The following is a 21,873-nucleotide window of genomic DNA, read 5'->3' on the forward strand; positions in this document are numbered from 1 at the left end:
AGTCGTGTTTTTTTGTTTTTCTGAAGGTCAGTAAAATAGTCGCTCTTCTTTTAGCTCTGTTTTGTTCTCCACCAACTCCTGAGATAAATATTTGGCTCTTTAGCTGCAAAATGTTCAACTTTATTCACTAGCTAGTTGATTACTTTGTCTGTATGCTGTTCAGTGTTGAGCAGGCAGCACATGAAAACTGCCACCTGCTTCTGGTAAGAGGAATCTGAAGAACAGCTTTAGGATTTTCAGTGGGTTCAACAGCTTTCACATCACAGAATGTCCTTTGATAAAGCCCTAGGAAGCCCACCTCAACGATTTTTGTTTTTAACAAAAAATCTCATGTCATTTTTTAAACCAAAACATCACTCACTGTGAATCTTGGCCAACAACAATGTCAATAAAGTCTCTTTCAATTTTCAGCAGAGTAATGCAACTCACTTTGTCTAACATCTACCCTGTGGTCTAGTTAGCTGTTGATGTTCACAAAGTGGCATGCCCCCAAAATTTCTGTCTGTTTCATGAACAGTGAAAAAACTCCCCACAGGACCTTTAACATCGTCAGACTTCAGATGAACCCTTTCACTTTGCTTTATTTATAGCACTTTCAATCTTCCAAAAGCATTTTCAAAACGCAAGATGCAAAAGTCTTCTTAGCATGGAACATAGGGACTAAATTATTTAGTGAAAATAAAAGTACTGAAGTGAAGTAACTGTTTCTCTTGCTGACTCTTTACCTTGAAACCGTGCGATGTGTTTGTGTTATCCATGAGACGCACTCAAAGATGACCTTGGTATGATCATGTTTGTATATCCTCAAAATTGAGGGTTTATTTTCAAGCCGGGACAGTTTAGACTCCATATGCATATGAAGTACTCTGTGACACAACTTGAGGACTTCTCACTTCTCTATATAAAGTTAACGCCAACCTCCCCTGCTCCAACCACACCTCCTGCACTCGCTCTTTTATAAAGCTGCTCCACCACTGCTGCTGATGCTGCTTCTCGGTCCACTCCGCTCTTTTAAAAGGTTATGAAGGGTTCAGAGTTGTCCATCAGCTATCAGCTCTCTGAAAATGCTGATGGGTACCATCTAAAGTAGTAACATGGGGGAGAAAAGGATTATAGCAGCATTATATAAGAGTTTAAAGTAGCTGATGGGAAGTGGATACATACCCAGTTTGGAGTCAAAGGAAACGCCAAACCAAAGTAATGTGTTTTGGTAAAAACATACTGTATGTCATACAAAAATCAAAATGATCCTGAAATCTATTCAAAAAAGCTATTAAATTATAAACAATATGTCTGGCTGTTGCAAGCATACGTTTGTTTAGAAACATGTAAATTAGTTGCTATAGGTTCAGTGGCTGATGCAAACTTGCCTTACTTATTCCTCCTGCATGTTGCCAATCATCAAAAACACTGACATAAACATGGAGATAGATTTTTTAAAACATCTGAATTAATATGTGAACTCTTTCTTAACCTCTTATTAAAGTAAATATATTTTGAGTAAATCTGTTCTGGGTAGCATTATTGTTCTTAAGTTATTGTTTTTAAGAGTTTCATAAGAGTAAATGCTTTAAACCATCCAATAATTGTGGGAAAGATAACTGAAAGTTCCTGGTGTTTTGCCATTGCATCCATACATTCCTCCTCTATTCATGGTCTTCAATTTTAAAATCTTTCACCGCTTACACTTTTGCATAAGTAGGCTTGCTCAGTTGTACCCAGATGTCGACCCAACATGTGTGAGATTTCACCAGGCCCCTGCTACTCCTTTTCATACGTTTTGGTCATGACCAGCACTGAGGTCATTTTGCTCGTCTATTTTCTGGACATTCTGTCACGTGAAGAATCGATATCATTCCAGACCCAATCACTGGCATTTTTGGAATGAGTCCAGCAGGGGTATTTCTCCCTGACTCTCAATCAAAGGCAATAGCTTTCTCGTTTCTTCAAGCCCGTCCCCTAATCTGCCTCAATAGAAAATCAACATCACCACCATTGCATACACAATGTTTTAGAGCGGCCATGTATCATCTCGAGCTGGAGAAGCCGAAGAACACCAAAAACGGCACCACTCAGAAATTCTATAAGATATGGCAACCATCCCTCAATTTAAGAGACAGACACTCCGTCTTCCCCTTTCATTACCTTCCCTCCCGTTCTCCTTGATTTAGGGATATATAGTTATCTTTTAAGGATGTGTTGGTTTGTAGAATGTTATATATCTTTTGTGAATTGTAATACTTTATTTCTAATTGTACGCAATAGATTCTGGCATGGAGACATGACCATATGGGAACCTCAGCACTCTGCTGCTGATTATAAGTGGTGCTGCACCTTTTTGGTGAGAAAGTGGTGATGCCTGGGGGATATGTGAGGGTTTCTCTTCTCTCTGTGCTCATTTTCGCTCCTTCATTTTCTCATCCCATCTCTCTCTCTCTCTCTCTCTCTCTCTTACTTCTATCAACCTCATATCTGTCTCCCTGCAGAGTGAAGAAAATGATCAATTTCACACGTTTCAGGCTTAGTTTTAATAGAGAATAACCTGCTGTCGGTGATACGATTGATGTCAATAATTCTGTTGCTATCCTAAATTGAAGATAAGCAGTTTTAGTAGTTTTGATTTTATTTAAATGTGTGAGGTTTGTAGTAAACCTGTAAGTCAAACAAAGAATATTTAAAACTATTTTCAGCAGTGGAATAATCTGGCCAAATTGATGATGTTGTAGAGTTGCTGTTACAGGCAGTGATAGTAATGGTTCAATTCAATTCAATTCAATTCAAAAAACTTTATTTGTCCCCAGGGGGCAATTCAAAGGCACACAGAGCAGTAAATTAACAACAGTGCAAGTAAACAAAACATTTTAACCTAAATATAAAGTGTCAATTTAAATACAACTTAAACTTAACTTAAAAATACTAAATATAAAAGAGTAGATATAAGTGGACAGTGATCAGACTAACAGATGTAAACAGATGTAACCAGAACTATGTGCAGTAAACAAGAAATAAATATATATATACAGTACTATGTGCAGTAGTGACCAGATGTAAACAGAACTATGTGCAGTAAACGAGAAATAAATATATATATACAGAGCTATGTGTAAGTAGGCAAATACTAAATGATAAGTTATTAAGGTGTATGGTGAATAATGGAACAACAGAACTAATATATACAATATAACTGTAAGGTAAAAATTAGATAAATAAAGTGACCGTAGTGCAATGATGGATAAGAAACAACAGGAATAAATTAACCAGAACTGTATGAATACTGATATAAAATGGATAGAATAAAGTGATGTAGTGCATGAGACCAGATAAAGCAGAGGCAGTTAAGGTGCATGTCAATATAAAGGAAGTTCACAGCTGAGAGTCTGCATTGGGTGAGAGGTGTTGGTGTCTGTTGGGGGGGGTTAGGAGTTGAGGAGCTGGACAGCCCTGGGAACAAAGGTTGCTCTTCTCCTCTGTGTCCTGCAGCAGGGACAGCGAAGCCGGCGTCCTGAGGGGAGCCACTCAAACGCTGGGAAGAGAGCGTGTGAGGGGTCCTGCATAATCCCACCTGCTAGCCTGATTGTCTGTTGCTCATAGATGGATGTCAAAGTCCTTACAGGTAGTCCAATGATCTTAGAGCAGACTGTGACCGTGCTCTGCAGGCGGTTTCTGTTCTGGAGGGTGGTGGAGTGGAACCAGCAGGTTATAGAAAAAGTAATAATGCTCTCAATGAAGGAGTAGTAGAAGGTCAGAAGAATGTTCTTACTGACTCCAAAGGAATTGAGCTTCCTTAGGAGGTATTTTCGCTGCTGACATTTCCTGAGAATCTCCTCGGTGTTGGAGGCGAATTTCAGCAGGCTGTCAAAGATGGTACCCAGGTACTTATACTCCTCTACTAGTTCGACAGGATTCCCATGGATTGTGGTGATTGCTGATGCAGCCAGTTCCCTCTGCTTGTTGGAGAAGGTCACCACCATGTCTTTGGTTTTGCTCACGTTCAGTTCGAGGCAGGAGCTGTCACACCACTCCACAAACTCCTGAAGAACTGGTCCATGGTGCTGAGAGGGGCCTGACAGCAGAGACAGGAGAACTGTGTCATCCACGTACTTCACCAGGTGACAGTTTGGCTGTGTGGTTCTGCAGGCATCGGTGTCGAGGATGAAGGCCTGCACAATACAAGAAAAACTAGTATGACAATATGAAAATGTATTGTGAGCAGGTTATCACAGAATGGAACCCCGACAGGGTCCACCATGAAGGGGTTTCTCCACGATAACCCCGCTCCCCAAACATTATCCCCTTTATTACACATGCTATACGGACTTAAGAGAGTATGTTTGCTTGGTCCTGAGTATCCCGGTCATGAGCCTTATCCTGGTTATGACATACATGGCATTGCTCTCGCCACCAAAAACTGTATAAGTTTGGTTAAACATGTATGATCTGCTCACAGCTTTCTGACAGAAATGTATTTATTTACATTGGATCCCCATTAGTTAACAACTATTCTTCCTGGGGTCCATACAAAGAAAACAAGATGGGGAACATCACAAAACCTGATCAACCAAATTCACAGCATTAAATAAAAATAAAATACAATCACAGACAAATAAAGGATTGATACAAAGATGGTAAAACAACCTAAGAAGCATTCAAACCTGACTTCTTAGTCAATCAAATATAATTTGCATTCAAATACAAGATGTTACATGCAGACCAAATGCAGACTTCTTTAGTAATAACTGCGTTCCTTTTTAAAAGTCATCTTATCAGTGATCTGGGTTAAATTTGGTGGCAGTTAATTCCAGTTCAACATTACCATATACATGACCGTTCTCTCTAAATTATTGGATTTAGGCAAGGGTAATGTGAAGCACTCAATATTGCATCATAATTATGTCTAACATTTGTGTATGTGAGCTGGAAGTTTAAGTATGTAGGTTTTCTAGATGTATAAATATTACTATTAATACATACAAGCCTGAAGCAGTTTGATTATATATTTTTATAGAGATACATAGGGTGTAGAATCAACCTCATACAAACATATATGTTGATAATATTTAATGTTATTCTAGTGTCATTATTACTGAGTTTGTTCCCCGAGTTGGTTAATCTTTACTTCTCCAATCTGAGATATTTGATTCTGCTTACACCTCTACCAGGATAATTAGACTTTAAGAGAGCAATGACAGCAGCTCTTTTTGATTGACAGGTCTGCTAGGTTCAAACATACAGCCCTGTAGCTGTCACTTGCACTCATCTTGGATCCCATTTGTCACCAAAAATGCAGAGAGAAGTGTAGGATTTGTGGCTCAAAACAACTCACAGTATGACAGTAAGCACAAATCCAAACCCTGAAGCCAGCATCTGAAATCCAGGCACTATATGCTCATCCTTCTACAGTCAGTGTTTACTCAACAGTAAATCATTTTCACATCCACAAAGAAAAGCCTGCAATTTTTTTAAAATTAATACATGGTGACATTGGAAGGAAAAATCCATACAGCAGATTCAATCTATTCTTTGAATTCCAGCGCTCAATAAATACATTTTTGCACTTTGCAATATCCTGCTGGTGATCATTAGAAATGTGTGAAAATTGATGACTATAACTAAAGCCTTTAAATGAACAGAGGTGAGCAGCTTGTCTCATCTGAAGCACATTTGTCATTCAGGCTGAATTATTATTTTATAAAAGCATCACCTGCTGATGAACTGAGGAAGAATAATGTTACAATTCACGTAGCAGAAATGGATTCACAAATTAAATTACAATATGTTCATCTGTTCTACTTTTCCTTATTTCATCTCTGTCTACTGCCATTTCTCCATCTACAGTAATACAATCCATCTGTCACTTCAAATCTTCCTTCTTAACTCCACTGGATCTGCAGAGTCCCTTTGCACCTTTAAGAAAAAGCTAAAGACCCAGCTCTTTCATGAATACCTTAATAATGATGATGGTTTTGATATTAATGATGATGATGGTAATGACGATGGTTTTGTTTGATAACAATGATTTTACGATGGTTTCTATACCAATTCGAGATCTCAGGAACAGCTGTCGATGTTGTCACAGTTGGCCACCAACTTGTGGACATATTGGAGCACTAGGCAACTAGAGAGTCACATATTTTATAAGATGGCGGAAACCAAAAATGGAGTTAAGCCCAGTTAATATTGGACTAAGATGAATAGGTTGGACATCAACAATACAAATGAACAACACTAATAGGTTGTTTCCAATGGCCCAAAGTGGCCTAAAGATTCCAAGACAGCTGGTTTACATGTAATTCTTACTAGACAATTCAAGAGAAGCTAATAAGGCATCAAATAAATAGATAAGTCAATTTACTCAATTTGGGAGTCAGAACACAAACAGCAAAAGCAGATAGGAAAAGAAATGCTGCAATATGAATACACCTCATTTTATCTAAAACACTGACTTGCAATGTGAGTTAATCTTAATTTATAATGGTCTCAGAAAGTAAAAGCTGTCTCTGCATACAGAGCTGGTTCATAAGGAAGGCTGGAGTTTGACCCGACTAACCACACTAACAAGCTTCTCTGGGCTTTCGCTTGAGACATGGTGGGTCATTATTTCCCTTCCTGCCCGACATGTCAAGCAGTAGAGGTGAACACTTCAGCGAGGAGGCGTGGGGGGGGAGGCTGTGCAGCATTTTGAAGTTGGCAAAAATAGTGAATGTGTGTTGAATACACAATGAATGAATACATTACTGCTCGTCTCATGATTTCTTATGGACCTTTTCTGACTGTAACGGCCCCTAAACTGAGCCTGGCTTGTATCTGTCAGATGAGGATGTTTGTTTCAGAATGCTGGCTAAAGATGGTCGTCGAGGAGAATATTGATGAATGTGAAGCACATCATGAGTTTTATTACTAGGCCCAAGGCTGGTTATGATAAATCACCACTTCCTAGCCTCATGGCCGTGTAATACAGTTAACCTGTAATAAAAACACCACCAGACATTTCAGTTGAGAAGTGGAGTGGACGGACTGCCGGGATTTCTTTCATAGATATTAGAATAAATTAAATTACTAAACTGTTGGTGGTTTGATTTCTTTTGAGGTTTAATTCAAAAGACAAATGTTTTTCAGATGTGCACCTCTAATCTGTAAGGTATTTTCAGCTCTAAACTAGAGTTTCTTTTTGTATGTGTGTGTATGTGCAATTATTAAACTATTTCTTACAGCCTTTTGCAAAAAATATTTGGAAGAGTAGAGGTGGCAAGTGATATGAAAATAAAATACTCAGCAAAGGTATAAATACCTCAGATTTGTTTGTACTATACTATTGATCTACATGGTTACATTCTGCAACTGATTTAAGGTTAAGTGCTAGAAGAGGTAGCATTGGGGGGACCTCAGATGTATAAAACAGCAAACATATCTGTGTGGTTTTGTGCGATTGTGTATGTGTTAAACTAAGGAACAGCTTCAACAAGAGAAGAGAAGGATGGATAATCATCATGTGATAATAACCTGGCTCTCGGCCCCTGGCTATAAATCAGACCTTTACTCAGGCCACACACACAGGTCACCTGCCCACCTGCAATCTGGTCCCTCTCTTATATCATCCCATCCATTTCTTTGTGTGTCTTTGTGTGTGTGCTCTCTCTCAGGTGGTCCAGGATCTGGTAAATCTCTGCAGTGCGAACGGATTGAGGAGCGGTTTGGCCTGCATCGGGTCACGCTGGGTGACCTGCTGTGCACTGAGCTGAGGTCTCAGAGCGACAGAGGACGTCGCCTGCGGGATGTCCTGGAGAGAGGAGAGCAGCTGCCGGAGGTCAGTACGGCACATTAGCTCTGCTATCAGAGGACAAGAGCTGCAGTTATAGAGCTGTGAGGTGAAAGAGGGCACAGGTGCTGGGAATGGTTTTCCCCAATCTATATCCCCATCTAAATGTTTCTTTTATCAGAGCTTGAAGAAATATGAATAAAGAAACTGTTGAATTCCCATATTATAATTTAAATATATATATATATATATATATATACACACACACACACACACATGTTTGCCTTTTTAAATAGGACAGCTGAAGAGAGAGAGAAAATGTGGGAAAGAGAGAGTGGGGTACATGCACCAAATTGTCATTCGTCAATCCAGAGATATGTGACTATGCGTCTGTAAAAGGGGCACCTGCTCTACAGACAGAGCTAAAACAGAACCCTAATTCTGTTTTGTTTGGGGGTTTTTTGCATTACTGCTCATTTGCTAAAAGTAGTTTTGCATTGCAAAGACGAAAAACAAGCTGAAACCAGGCCAAAAGCACTCAAATGCAAATATTGCATAATGAGATGTGTAGGGATACTTTCTTAAGTGTAGAGTGTTTGGAATTACTAAAAGCAAGATAAGAGTACCAGCAGTGATCACAAATTTGGCTGAACATAAATTTCAAAGAATTGGGATGTCACAAAACCACCCACACTGTTTGATTGACAGGTGACTGCAGTCACGATGCAGCAGCATGGTCCAACAAATATGGGCCTTTAAAGTCTATAATAGAGGAATATTTAATAAAGACGGACAGATGAAGATGTCAAAACAATGCAGACGGATAAATTCCTGCATGATGTCAGTGAAAATAAAAAACACCCACCACAGCTCTCAGACCAACAAAAAACCTCATAATAAATAAATGGTTTTCCTGCCAAGGGTCTAATGAAATAAACAGAAGAGGTGGGACCGCAGCTGAAAACAGTCAAGGGTGCTTGAAATGGTTTTAATGGAGATTGCACATCTATACACTCTGTACCAGACAGAGGCAGGGCTGTCTAAGCTGCAAACAGAAACTGTAAGCAAGATAAATCTGCAGCAGCTCTTAACACATTTCCTGAGAAGACAACATGACGCATAGTTTATTGAAGATGTACAGCAGCCTCTGTGCAAACACAAAATCTTAATAAAATTCACTGTTTTATGTTTATGAGCTTATACTAGAGTAAAAACTAACATTAAAAATGTATGACACACTGTTCAAGCCACTAAAGTGATGCCATAAAGTTTGACAACTCTTTATAAGATGTCATTAATATCAGAGAGCCCATAACTTTGACTCCCTCAGTCCTCTTTAGATAATCATTTATCTTACAGATTCCCTCCAGACATGATTAAATCAAAGGACAAAGAAGGCTTTTATTTCATAAATGTTAAGAAAATTAGCTGTAAAAAATAAGGCCCAACCGATAAGGGATTTTTGGGGTCAATACCGATATGAATTTAGGGGAGAAAAAAAAATGATAGCATTAAATCGGCCGATAACTTTCTTAGATCCAAGTTTGATCTTTAGTGATATGGATATAAATGTATTGTGTTTATCCCTCAAATGCAGTTATGATACACTTGGAAAGATACTGATACTGATGCTTTTAAATTGTGAAATTAGTAGTTTGTTGGAAAATGTCGACAAAATTATTATTTTTGCGTCTGAAATGTAGTGTTGTAAAGACTAAGTTGCATAAAATAGAATTATTCAGTTAAAGTAAGAGTACCTCAATCTGTACTAAACACTTCAGTTTAAACTTCAGAGACATACAAAGTTATTCTGTTATTTATACTTTGAGACTGATAAGATTGAAGAAAAATGATTGTGACTTCATGAACTATCTTGAAACATATCACAATCCAGCTCTGTCCTTCATCACTGCCATGATCTTCAATGTTTGTGTCATGAAGATTTTTAGCAATATTCTTTAACTCATGCAGCTGCAATAAGAGAACATTTTAATCTCAGCAGCTAAATGTGAAAACAGTCTTCAAGCAGCACACTCTGCATATTCATCATTCCTTCATGTTAAAGGTCAAAACTATGTAATTATATATCAATATAATAGGATTACATAGGGGAGCTCGCCCGGTCCACTGTGTATAGCATTATCATAATTATGCATTTTCAGCAACACTAGCAGTGTGGCTCTGGGGACAACAACATCAGGGTGTGTTTTCATAACTGAAGTGCAGTTAATCAATTCTACAAATAGATATTCATGACACTATTCAACGACAGTCATGAACCTCTGGGGATTATCCCAATGATGGTCCATCATTTAGAATCTGCTTTCAGCAACGGGTCAAAATGTACACCTAGAAAAGAAACATAAAAAACCTAGTGGACCTACGTTGAGTTTGATTGTCAGGGTTACATATAAGCATTAGCTTACTTAAAACACAAGATTTATTTCGATGAGAGAAATGTGTGTTAGAGGAAGTATTAACAAACTCATATACAGCAGTGTCTCGTCTCAGTTAAAACGTATGAATGAATCAATAATAGAATAATGAAACATCCCTCGGCATATAAAATGGCATACGCTTAAAGCTCTATATATTTCATGTCACACAGCTCAACATTTAATGTAAGGAATCCTGACATACACTTAAGGAGGAACGGGTACTGAAGGAAATATCAAAGCTGTTTAATGACAAAACTGACATAAGGAGGACCCCACACTGCCCCCCACCCCACCATGTCCAGGGGGGACAGCATAGGGTTGCATGCCCCCCTTCCCCCGAAATCTAAATTTGCCAACCCCAAATCCAGCACTGTGTTTTTAGACTTCAGCTGTAACAGGATGCGAGAAGCTTTTAAGGACTTAGACAAAGTGAAGCCTAGCCTCCAGACAAGCAGGTAAAACGTGCCCATCAGTCAGACAAATCCTTTTTACTTTAACATAACCAGAACTGTGGAGTTATAATAATGATCATGTTAAAATCTAATGATTTCATTTGTAATGTACTCACAGAAAACCGTTTTCATTGTTTCGTCCTGTAAATGACTTGGAGACTGGCAGATATGTTTCCACTTCTCACCTCTCAGTGAAATATGTAAAATCTTCTGACATCAGAAACGCTCTGTGACAAGATGAGCTGAGAAATATTCAGCTTCCTGGTCTCATTTTCAGCCTCCAAACTTCTGATAATGACTACAGAGATCATGAATTGGGATGCATTTTACTATGGCCGATTATTATTCATCAACAACGACCTCGTCTTTTTCATGGATGCGTTTGATTGGACTGTATGGTCCACGAGTCTTGCTTGTCACGACACTCACACACGAGTCATCCTCAGCTTCACATGTTCAAAGGTAGGCTACATATATGCATGCACACACGTCTCTTCAGCTAGCTGGGAGTGTGTATGATTTAAGGAAATGGATGAGTCACAAATATTGATTGGACTCGACACACGTCAAACTTTAAAAGTAATCTAGTGCAGCAGCTTGTCTATCCTTTACCTGACAAACTGGTACCTGCATTTCACGCTTTGATGTCTTCAGGGAGGTGTTATGGAACAATTTGTTCTTGTACACAGCCATCAGTCTGTTGGTCACTGGAAAATCAAACAAAGTAAAAATATTTCTTACGGTCAACAACGACCACTGAAAGAAATCTACCTGCTGGTTTTAACTCATTTCTGCTGTACCAGGACAAAAACATTTAATTCCAGAGAAATTGAATTCAAGGGGAAAAATAGATAAATATGTAATTACTATGGCTCCTGCTTTATTTGAGGCCCCTCCTCAAAATGAGAAACTTTACATATCTGTCACTGACATAGTGTGTCTGCAGCAACAGTAAAAAAAAGTCACAGATGATTTAAAGCCTTTGCAAGCCTTCTCTGGCAGCGGTTGTTCCTCATGTGCTCTTTCTGTATAGTTTTTCTGAGGGGATCTCAGGAACAGGCAATCTTCACACTGAGAGGCTTCTTCCCACATGCATTTCTATTGATTGAACTGCAGTGTGGAGAGAAAACTCTGACAAATTGTCTGCTCAGTCCGTCTCAGTACATTGTTATCGTGGGGAGAATAACACACAGTGAGATATGATGTGGTTGCAGCCTGCAGACCTTGCAAGTATAGCACAAAAATAACAGAACAGAGGTTCAATGTACTGTATGACGTGCTTCATTTGAACCTGCAGCAGGTTTTGCATGGTCTGGATGTGGTTAAACCCAGCGGCCTTAAAGAGAAAGAGAAAAAAAAGACGAGCTGTCAGCTGAAATCCTTGGATTTGAAAATTTACCATTTAGCCTTGGAGGGATGAAATATGGGAATATTTGATCATATCCTCGAGGAAGTAGTTGTAACCTTCAATCTACCAGAAATACATTTTCTTTCAAAGTAAAAGCAGGTGTGCACTCAACTGGAGATAAAATAATCTCATTTTAAGACAGTACAGAAATTCAAATGAAAGCACCTCGTAGCACAGGGCGCTTTGGTAATATCTTGATTTAGAAACTGCAGATAAAGTTCCAAACTTCCATTAGTTTAAGATTTAAAAGGTGATGCAGATTTACAAGCAATATAAAGACACCCACGCACAGATGAACTTTACGTCAGATCAGTGAAGATAACAGATTGCTCAAAGGCTCAGCTGTCTTAAGCTGCTTACAGCCCATTAGGATTATTATGTCCAAAGTGTTCATAAACATAGTCACTCCCAACCCCCTTTTTATGATGTGTGAGTTTGTTGTTGTTGCTAAGTGAGAGGCGTTGATTTAAGAAAAAGGTGATAATCCAACACAGGTACAAACAAGGTACAATTACCCTGGTTTACAGCAGAATACATTACAAAGACTATGTGATACAAAATCACTACCAGTATGAAGTGTTTCAGCTTTAAGTGAGATGATAGGATATCATGTGGTAGTGTTTGACAAAATATAGAATTTAGCTCTGTCTGCTCTAGAATTGTATGTTCTTTGTGACTACTGTAAACATCCAAAAGTCACCATATTGAGCTCAGGTGTTTTAGCAAAAAACATGGCTTCAAGATAAAAAAAACATGGGCATGAAATCTTCAACAACAAACAATACGGCTGAAAAGTAGTTGTAGGCTCACACACAAAAAATATTCCGTTATTGAAATGTATGCCCTTCTACATGTGCTCAGGTGAACTGTAAGTGCTAGTAGTGTGAAGTGGATGTTCTTGGAGCAGCATCAGCTCAGCCTCAAAGTGATAATCAAAAAAATGTAATTAATAATTGACGATTATTAATTTCATTACCCACAACAGAGTGCCAAATTGCCTTTAAAGATAATATCAGCACAGCAACTGTGCTCTGAGAACTTCCTGAAAAATGCCAAGCAGCTCAAAGAAAGTCAGGGGTGATCATGTGCTTCGCCAAGTGTTGGCTGGAAGAAAAGTATTCCGTGCAACTACTTTACTCTGAAGCAGTCAAAACTTGAAGTTGGAGTGACGGATCAGACACCATTATCCTGCAGTCTGATGGATGGTGCAGGGTTTGGTGGATGCCAGGTGAATGCCAACCAAGGTGCTTAGTCTCCTATAATATTTGTTGGAGAAGGAGCCATTTTTAGAGTTCTTGACAGGCACCTTGTTTCTAGAGTAGGGTCTCCTTAATGCTACACGAGCCAAGACAATTTATCAAATTCAGCTGTTCCAACTTTGTAGCAACATTTCGAGAAAGTACCTTTGCCATACCAATATGACTCTGTACCACTATGCGAAAAGTTCTTGAGTTAAAGGTGTACTGTGAGGACTTTTTAGCTGGTTATGGACAAACTGAAATTAATACTGATGCCTCTATATGACCCACAGAAACAGACAAGTCCATCAGTAGGAAGATCAATTTATAAATCTAACAAAGAGATTCACAACATGCTGCTTAAAGAGCTTTTGTGTTCAGTTAACCATGGCAAAGTTTCACAATGAGTAACGCACAAGAAAGTTCAAAGGAAGCAGGATCATGTCTAAACTACACAGGAGTTCAGCAAAAAATATGAGATGTACTGTTCTGTCAGCAGGGGCCGCCAAAATCAACAAAATTAAAGTGCCTCATATAGTTGCTTTAATGAACTCGATTGGCCTACACAGAGTACAACATCAGTTTCTGACCTCCCTTGTGATTTACGCGTTTTTTGGTTTAATATGTACAAGTAAAATTCCCAAAAAAATACTCCAATCTTATGGTACGCATTCCCAGATGAGTGGGATACCTATTTGGTGTTGTATATTGAAACAGTACACCATTAAGTACACAATGCTGCTATGCCCCCATTTATCAGGAAGCATTGTGAACATCAGCTACATCTCTGGCTCTGCTGCTTCTCTTTGGTCTTATAATCTGGACGTTATACATACAACTGATTATCAACCTCAGCCAAAACTCTCTTTAAAATATCCTCATTCATACCATCCTCTGCACTCTCATTTTGTAATGCCATATTTCATATATTTGTTTATAGCATAGATTTAAACCACTTTGTAATTCGAGCAAGGGAAGAGATTTGATTGCCATGATGCTAAATGAAAACAGCCAAAGGTGACAGAAAAAGGTCAAATGTTTGTCGTCACAGATATGACCTTTGACTCATCAACTGAGAGAGACGCTGGGGTAGTTTACTAACAGCACGCTTAAAGGGCCAAAACTGCACATGCAATTAATGCGTAATGCAAAAAAAGTAATGCATTGCTATTTACACATTATAAACACTGGTGGCCCTAAATTTTGCACATTTTCATGAACATATACATACAATGGATTTTGCAGCAAGGTATTGCTCCCCCAAACTACTACAGGTGCCTTTCATACTTTATACCTAGCTTAGGGGAGACAAGTAGGAAATCAACATAACATATAAATCCATACAATCCTACATTTGCTTTTGCTTATTTTCATTTTTTTTTTCTCCAATAAGTTATTATATGCTTCAGTATAGCAGCAGGCTAAGCAACATCAGCACCAATCCCCAGCTCTTCCTGGGAGATCCTGAGGCGTTCCCACGCCAGATGCTGTATGTTATTCTCCCAGCGTATTCTAGGTCTACCCTGGGGGTGTCTTACAAGTGAGTCGTGACCAGAAAACCTCCAGGTACCCAGAAGGAATCCAGATCAGATGCCCAATCAACCTTTATTTTAGCTTCTTATGATGCGGAGGAGCAGCTGCTCTGTACTCAGACTGCTCCCTTCAGATATGTGAACTTCAAACCCAAACTACCCTTTCAAATGAGTGTAGTCCAATACAAAAGTCCTGCAGTTATACTTCCTTCATGAAGGTTAACACATTCACCTTTTAACCAAACTGTTTTACAGAGGTGTGGATTCAACTTAATGGTCACTGTGGAGCCCTGGAGGTTGTGTTGCTGCTGACTCATCATTAGGATGATGTGTTTCTAATATCTAGATGACCATGATTTATGTAAATGGTTCAAGATCATAATAACAAACACATATTAGCTTTATAAAGGAAGGATTAATTGCAGGGCTGTTTTATGAGACTGCATTCATTTAACGTTAATCATTCCCAAGCAGCTACTGTCACTGTGTGTACTATCTAGTGAGTTGACATGATGAATATGAAGTTAGGAAACTAAGATGACGCAATCTCAGCAGCATGAACAAAGACTAACAGGAGAATAGTACGTCATAGAAAGCAGTTACATAACTCATTGCTGTGAGTTTTAATGTTACTATTCTATTGTTTGTGTTAACCACCGACTCTCTGTTTAAGAAAATCATTGCTTTTCCCATAGAGCCAGTAATACAAATGAATAACTACTGTAAGTCTAAAACACTTATTTCTACCTCCCATTAGCCTAATTAAAACCTTAACGTCTGCAGGAGACACAAGCATGAGAACTGTGCCAACGGAAGCCGACCAAAAAACTGCAGAGGTAACCACTAAAAAAGCAATGCTGCAAATGTGCATAGTTAGCATAAAGAAGACGCCAGAACAACCACAAGCAGGTTTAAAAAAAGAAAGCAAAAGTAGCACACAAAAACAATGACAGAACTCAGCGAAAACACAGTAACCTCTTACCAGAACTTATTGGTTAGAAGATATGACTCAGCAGTTCAAGCTAGCTAAGTAGCTTCCCGGTTGAAGTGAAGCTAGTAGCAATCAAAGCTACAAGTTGTGACACAAACTGGAATATTTCATCTGCAATGTCCTCTACAGGCTGCTTTTAGCAAAGTAGTTTGTTAACAGGAAGCATACAAGCATTAAACAGGGCATGTTTGTATCAGTGTTAAATTGTGAAATCAGTGGCAAATTTTGCAAACTAGCAGCCATGCTACAACACAGCAGGAGAGCAAAGGGGTTGAACACAGAAGCTTTATATAGGCCGGCTCATTGCAGAGGGAGCGCTTGATTTATGTTTCAATAAGAACAGAGGAAGGAGACAGAGAATAATTGCGTGACATTTTTTTATAATTATCATTTTTATTAATCCCGCGAGGGGAAATTCAGTTTTACACTCTGTTTAATGAAAATGAACACATAGATAGGCCGAAATAATTTAGCCACATATTGCAGTTCAGTACTGGGAAACACACCTTTCTTTTACAAGACACATGCTGTACTATACTGTGCGGTTATTACAGATGACTTCACAGAAGATGTTGTATGTGTTTTGTTTTGTGACTTTAATTTTTGTCTTTTTTTTAGAGCTCTACTTCTCATTTATCCAGGCAAAGTGGCCTTACCATGCTTGTTCCTTTTCATCAGCTTATTTTTGTTCAGGACAAAACAATTTGAACAAGGGTTAGCATCTTTAGTATAGTATTAGGAAAGTGGCCATCAGAATTAACTAATAAATTCATAGATATTCACACGCCACTGACAGAGCAGCGTGAGCCACTTGGGGTTAAGTGAGTCGCCCAAAGACACATCAGACATGTGGCTGCAGGAGCTGGGGAACTCCTAACGATCTGGTTGAAAGACGAACAACTCTACCTCTGAACCACAGCTGTAAACAAACTTAACAGATTTATCTGTTAAGTTTGTTTTTAACTTAACTTAAACTTAACAGATTTATCTGTTAAGTTTGTTTTATCTGTTTTGGTTCATTTATCGGGCAAAATTATATAAATATATTTGTTTCAATGTGAAGTTTAAGTTTATTGTTGATCTTTTTTAAACTCTTGGACAAAAGAGAATGTGCTCATAAATAAATGTAACGGTGAAATTAATGATTAATCAACATCGGCTAAAGTACCGTAAGTACAGATTCAGCATATTCAGCTGTTTGCAGTTCATGAGAGCTACACTTTCAACATTATAAAGACCGTACAACTTTGTGTGGACATAACAATCCCTATGAATCACATTCATTTGATATTTATGCTTTACTGAAACATTTGAAAGACATTTGCTCTTTGTTGACACGCTTTGGGGAATCTGGAGGTGCCCTCAGAAACTGTCAGCCTTTTTTATGTGTTCATACATCCCTGTTGTATTTTTGTGTCCTATGAATTACAGGGGGTTTATATGTTGACCAATGGCATGTGCTTTTTTCGTTGTGTTTGATCTCAGGACACAATGCTGGAGCTGCTGTGTGATGCGGTGGCGTCTTCAATACGGCAGGGGAAAGGTCTGGTGATTAGCGGCTTCCCCAGAGACCTGAGTCGCGCAGATGAGTACGAGGCCAAGGTCAGAGCAACTAACAGCCGACATGTGTCCACACAAAAATATTCAAAAGCAAAGTGAAGGGATAAAGCAGAAACATAAACAACTTTTAAAAAGTGTTTGTCATGAAGTATTGACATCGATGTGGGAAAGATTTCTCAAACATGACTGACTGTTAATGCAGGAGTGTAAAAACTGGAGTGATTGTAACAGATAAACTCACAAAGATAAGACAAAAAGCAAAGTGACACAAACTACAATATAAGATGTAGCTTCACTGATATCAGCTGGACCTGTTCCTTGTGTGTCAGATGGGAGAGCCCAGTGCAGTCCTCCTGCTGAGCTGCTCTGCAGACACCATGTTGAGCCGTGTGCAGTGCCGCCGATCCTCCTCCAGCTTCCAGCCGGCCACAGACCAAGACGAAACGCTGCACAGGAGAGCTGAGAGCTTCTGCAGCGATAGCCAGGATGTGGCAGCTCTCTATGAACGCAAGAAGCTTCTGCACATGGTATGCTTGTTTTATTAGTAAGAAACTGTTCTTAGGTTTGTTTGTTTTTTCCTTCATAGCTGGATCAAACTATCTCTACCAGAGTTAATTCCTACTGTTAACCTCAGGATTAATAATCTATCTTTCTATCTGAGTTAGCTTTTAACTATCCACCTTATCTCTTTATTAAATTAAAATTCTATCTCATTTATTAATACAGATGAAAATTAAGCTTTTCAATCTCTTATTATCTCTTATTGTGAGAACTGCTGCACATGTACATAGGCTGAAAAGCACATACAGGACCTACAGAAATGCATTTATGCATAGATGTCAGAGTGAGGGGGCTACACAGGGACTGTCACTACAAGCTGCAGTGCCTTGCTCAGGGGCATTTTGGCAGTGCTCAGGAGGTAAACTGGCACATCTCCAGTAAACAGTCCAAAATAAGACTTTTTCCTTACCAGGAATTAGACTGGGCACTCACTAGTTTCAAACCAAAGTCCCTACAGCTCCTCCAAGCAGCCAACAATGATATTAAAAGTCCCTTAGGAATAAATTCTCTTTAAAAAGTATGTCTACTAGGGATGCACCAATGTATCGCTTAAACATCGGTATCTGCCGTTATCGACCCTGTTGACAGACATCGGCATATCAGAAAATAATGTGGCATGCAACAAAGTCAGTAGCCGTTGTTTGTCTGTTGTGTTGAAACAAATGCTGATGAGCTAGCTGCTGATTCAGAGAGGAGTTTTTTAAGGGGCAGAAGAAGTTTTTCAGGTGAAGTTTGAAAGAAATTGTCAGCAGTGAGGGAGTTCAAGGTCTCTGCAGGACCAGTTTTGTTAGACTTAATCCAATGACATTTTTTGAAAACAATTTAAATAAGTTCAATCACACAGTTTGTTTGGAAAACAGACACAAAGAATTACAAATGTGAAATGAGAAAAAACATTGGTAACAGATTTGGAAATTGGCTAGATTGTTATTTTATGCGTTTTTGCTATCAGCCCTGATTTTGATCAGTGCAGCTCAAGAAATGTTTTTCTCTAATCAAACATCTGAAACAAAAGTATCCTACATTGAGCTCGTTATGTCTCGGATTTTTGTGACTACAATGTTTTGGGAAAACGTCTCTAATTGTGTGCGTAGGTGATGAGATCATTAGTCAAAGTGTGGATTATGTGATGGACTCTAGGGTGACATAGAACAAATATTTGGATGGACGACATTTTCATCAGGTTTAATGAGTTTATTTCACATTGATTATTTGTCAAAGGCATTCTCTCTCGTTTGCTGTTTGGATGATTGCTGTAATGTTTGACATGTTGCTGAAACACACCAGATATGAAACGATTTCCATTTTTAAACATTAAATTATTCAGTGGCTCGTTTTTAGTTCATTAATTTTCTACCCTTCGGTATGATACAAATTAATGTAAATAAATGAGGCATATGATAGCTAACAGGCTTTAAGACGAAGGTGTTGAACTAAAATAACCATACTGAAACAGGTACAGTGTTTCAAAATAAAATATTCTTTTGATTATTTTTGAGCAGTTGCAGGATGTTGTTCAAACCTGAGCGATGTGTTCAGTGGTCACTTCTGCTTCTCCACTAACAAGAGCAGGAGATAATCACAGAGTATATGTTTAGGGGTGAACTGTCCCTTTAAAATGAGCCCTTTTAACATTTAAATATCACATCAGGTTTTCAATGTGCATGCATGCTTAAATGCCAGAACAGGTAGGGAGATCATCAGTCTGCTGTGCGATCACAGAGGTTACACTGCAGCAGACAGCTGTCCTCCCTCGATCGATGACCCTCAGAATGTAAAAGAAATGATCTAACCCGGTTTGTCTCTCTGATCAGATTGATGCAGAGAGGTCGCCAGATGAAGTGTTCTCCCAGATCTGCCAGGCGATGGAGACCTTCTGATTTCTACCACTACGTCTCGCCCTCCAGCCCCAAATCTCTGCTGTCCTGGAGCTCCACCTGTGAAGATCTCTCTCTCTCTCTCTCTGCAAGGAGACTCACTCACCTCACACCTGCACCACATACACGCTCATTGAACTCCAGTGGTCTGCATGCCCCCCCAAAACACCTAGCAAGTCGGTGAAACTTCTTCCTGCTTTAAACACTGATGAAGCGCCTGGTTGTCACATCCTGCTACACCCACTTGCATCATCTCTGTCTCTAACATGGATCTCGATATATGCTGCCAACTGCCCCTGCCCTGCCGAGGCGGATCACTTTACTGAGAAACATGGCATTCCTGCTGTGACTGAGAGCATGCTTTCTGGTCGAGAATGTGAAACCGGAGAGAGAGAGCGGTTCCCGCCATGCAGGAAAGTGGAAATGTCAGTGTATGTGCTCATGCTCTCATGCACAGTGTTGTGTTTTATATTGTGACAAGCATGCAAGAATTACAATCAAAGCTTAACTGCCTTTTGTGCATTGAATTAAAAAAAAAAAAAAAGCAGAAAAAGATTCAAGAGTGTTCAAGAATATCGCATTTGTATGTTTCCAAAGCTCATCGTACAGGTGCTTGTTTTGAGTCTGGTATTTAACATTCAATAAAGCCAGTGCATTTGCTAAAAGGAGGAGTTCTGAGTTTGTGCTTCAGTGTCTGTTTGAGGGCTGTGTATGAATATTATTCTTTATCTTATAGCGCCATCTGCTGGTGAGATGACTGCAACAAAAGTTTGCTCTTATGAAAAATAACCAACTGATAAATATGGGGTTAGGATCCTGTTTGAAATGCATGTAAATATAGTTTGTAGGTTTACCTTTAAGCAGATATAAAGCAGCAAACTGACCTTTAACTGCAGCACTCAATGTGTCTGAAAGTATTTGACAAGAGCACCAAAGGTCACAAGTAGGAGGAAGAAATGTATGGGCTTAAAAACAAACCAGGCATGCTTAACACTTTCACCTGGAGGTTTTTCAACTGCATCTTATTCTGTAAAATAATCTACTCATTAATATCTGAAAAAAACAAGCATTCTTTCATTCCCTTGAGAGGGTAGAAGTGCTACACGCTAAAAAAAAAAAAAGCTACACAAGGCCTACACAGACAAGTATCCTACCTATACATTTTATTAACTCCGTTTTCCCGTCATATGGAGTATTCTCAAAAGCTCTCAATTTACTATTCTCGTGTCCCCCAGAGTTTAAAGAGCGCCACACAAACATAGAAATAGGATTAACTTGTGTTGCCAGTGTGGGTAACAGCAGCATGACGTCTTACAGCTCAACCTGCACAGCTGTTTACTTTAGCACAGAATACAGAGATGATAATGATCTGTTCAACAACAGAAAATTAATCACCATCAACTCTGATTTTTCAGTGAAATGTCAAATGAAAATTTTAAGAACTAAACTTCTGTATGTTGCTTTTGGGTTTCATATCATCGTGTCAAATGAGCTTCTTTGGATTTGGACATGAACGTGGTGCATCAAGTTCGTTTCTCCGAGTTTGCACATATAGCAAACATTTAAAGTAAAATAATCAGATGGAGATCTAGTGCATGGATCTTAAATATTCTAAATGAAAATAATAATTGAAGATTAAAACTCTGATCAGTCAGCAGTGAGATTCTGGTGTGCAAAATGTGTTTACCCACAGCTGCTAGGTGTTTATCTACTTCCACTTGTAATTATTTAAATGTGTTTTGGTTGAAAGAAATAGAGAAGCACAATCATTACATAAAAGGTAGATAAACCAAACATGTCCATCTAATGTTTGTGATCCAGACAAGTCAAGTCATAGCGTAATCTTTTGAATGTTTCAGCTCTAAATTGTTAAAGATACTTATCTCACTTGTTCATCCTGAATAATACTACAGGAACCACAGGTGTAGAAACACTATTTTCACATACTTTTATTTCCACGGTTCTCCTCTAGCATTTTTTTTTTTTTACATTATTATTTTTTTTTACATAAGAACAGACTTATACACAGATATTGAAGCAGGGCAAGGGGGGTGAGGGAA

At 38.8% G+C, this 21,873-nt stretch overlaps 1 protein-coding gene across 1 annotated transcript in view; it reads left to right on the forward strand.

The window, feature by feature from the left end:
• The window catches only part of ak5 (adenylate kinase 5), an 85,414-nt gene extending 64,936 nt beyond the window's left edge, over positions 1–20,478 (forward strand). The window contains exons 11-14 of the mRNA XM_020629264.3: positions 7,641–7,804; positions 17,301–17,417; positions 17,705–17,902; positions 19,751–20,478. Of these exons, the coding sequence (XP_020484920.1) occupies positions 7,641–7,804; positions 17,301–17,417; positions 17,705–17,902; positions 19,751–19,816 (545 nt within the window). The 3' untranslated portion in view covers positions 19,817–20,478. The remainder of the gene's footprint in view (positions 1–7,640; positions 7,805–17,300; positions 17,418–17,704; positions 17,903–19,750) is intronic.
• Positions 20,479–21,873: the final 1,395 nt, after the last annotated feature.

Source organism: Labrus bergylta, chromosome 4 (genome assembly GCF_963930695.1).
Source record: "Labrus bergylta chromosome 4, fLabBer1.1, whole genome shotgun sequence".
Classification (NCBI taxonomy): domain Eukaryota; kingdom Metazoa; phylum Chordata; class Actinopteri; order Labriformes; family Labridae; genus Labrus; species Labrus bergylta.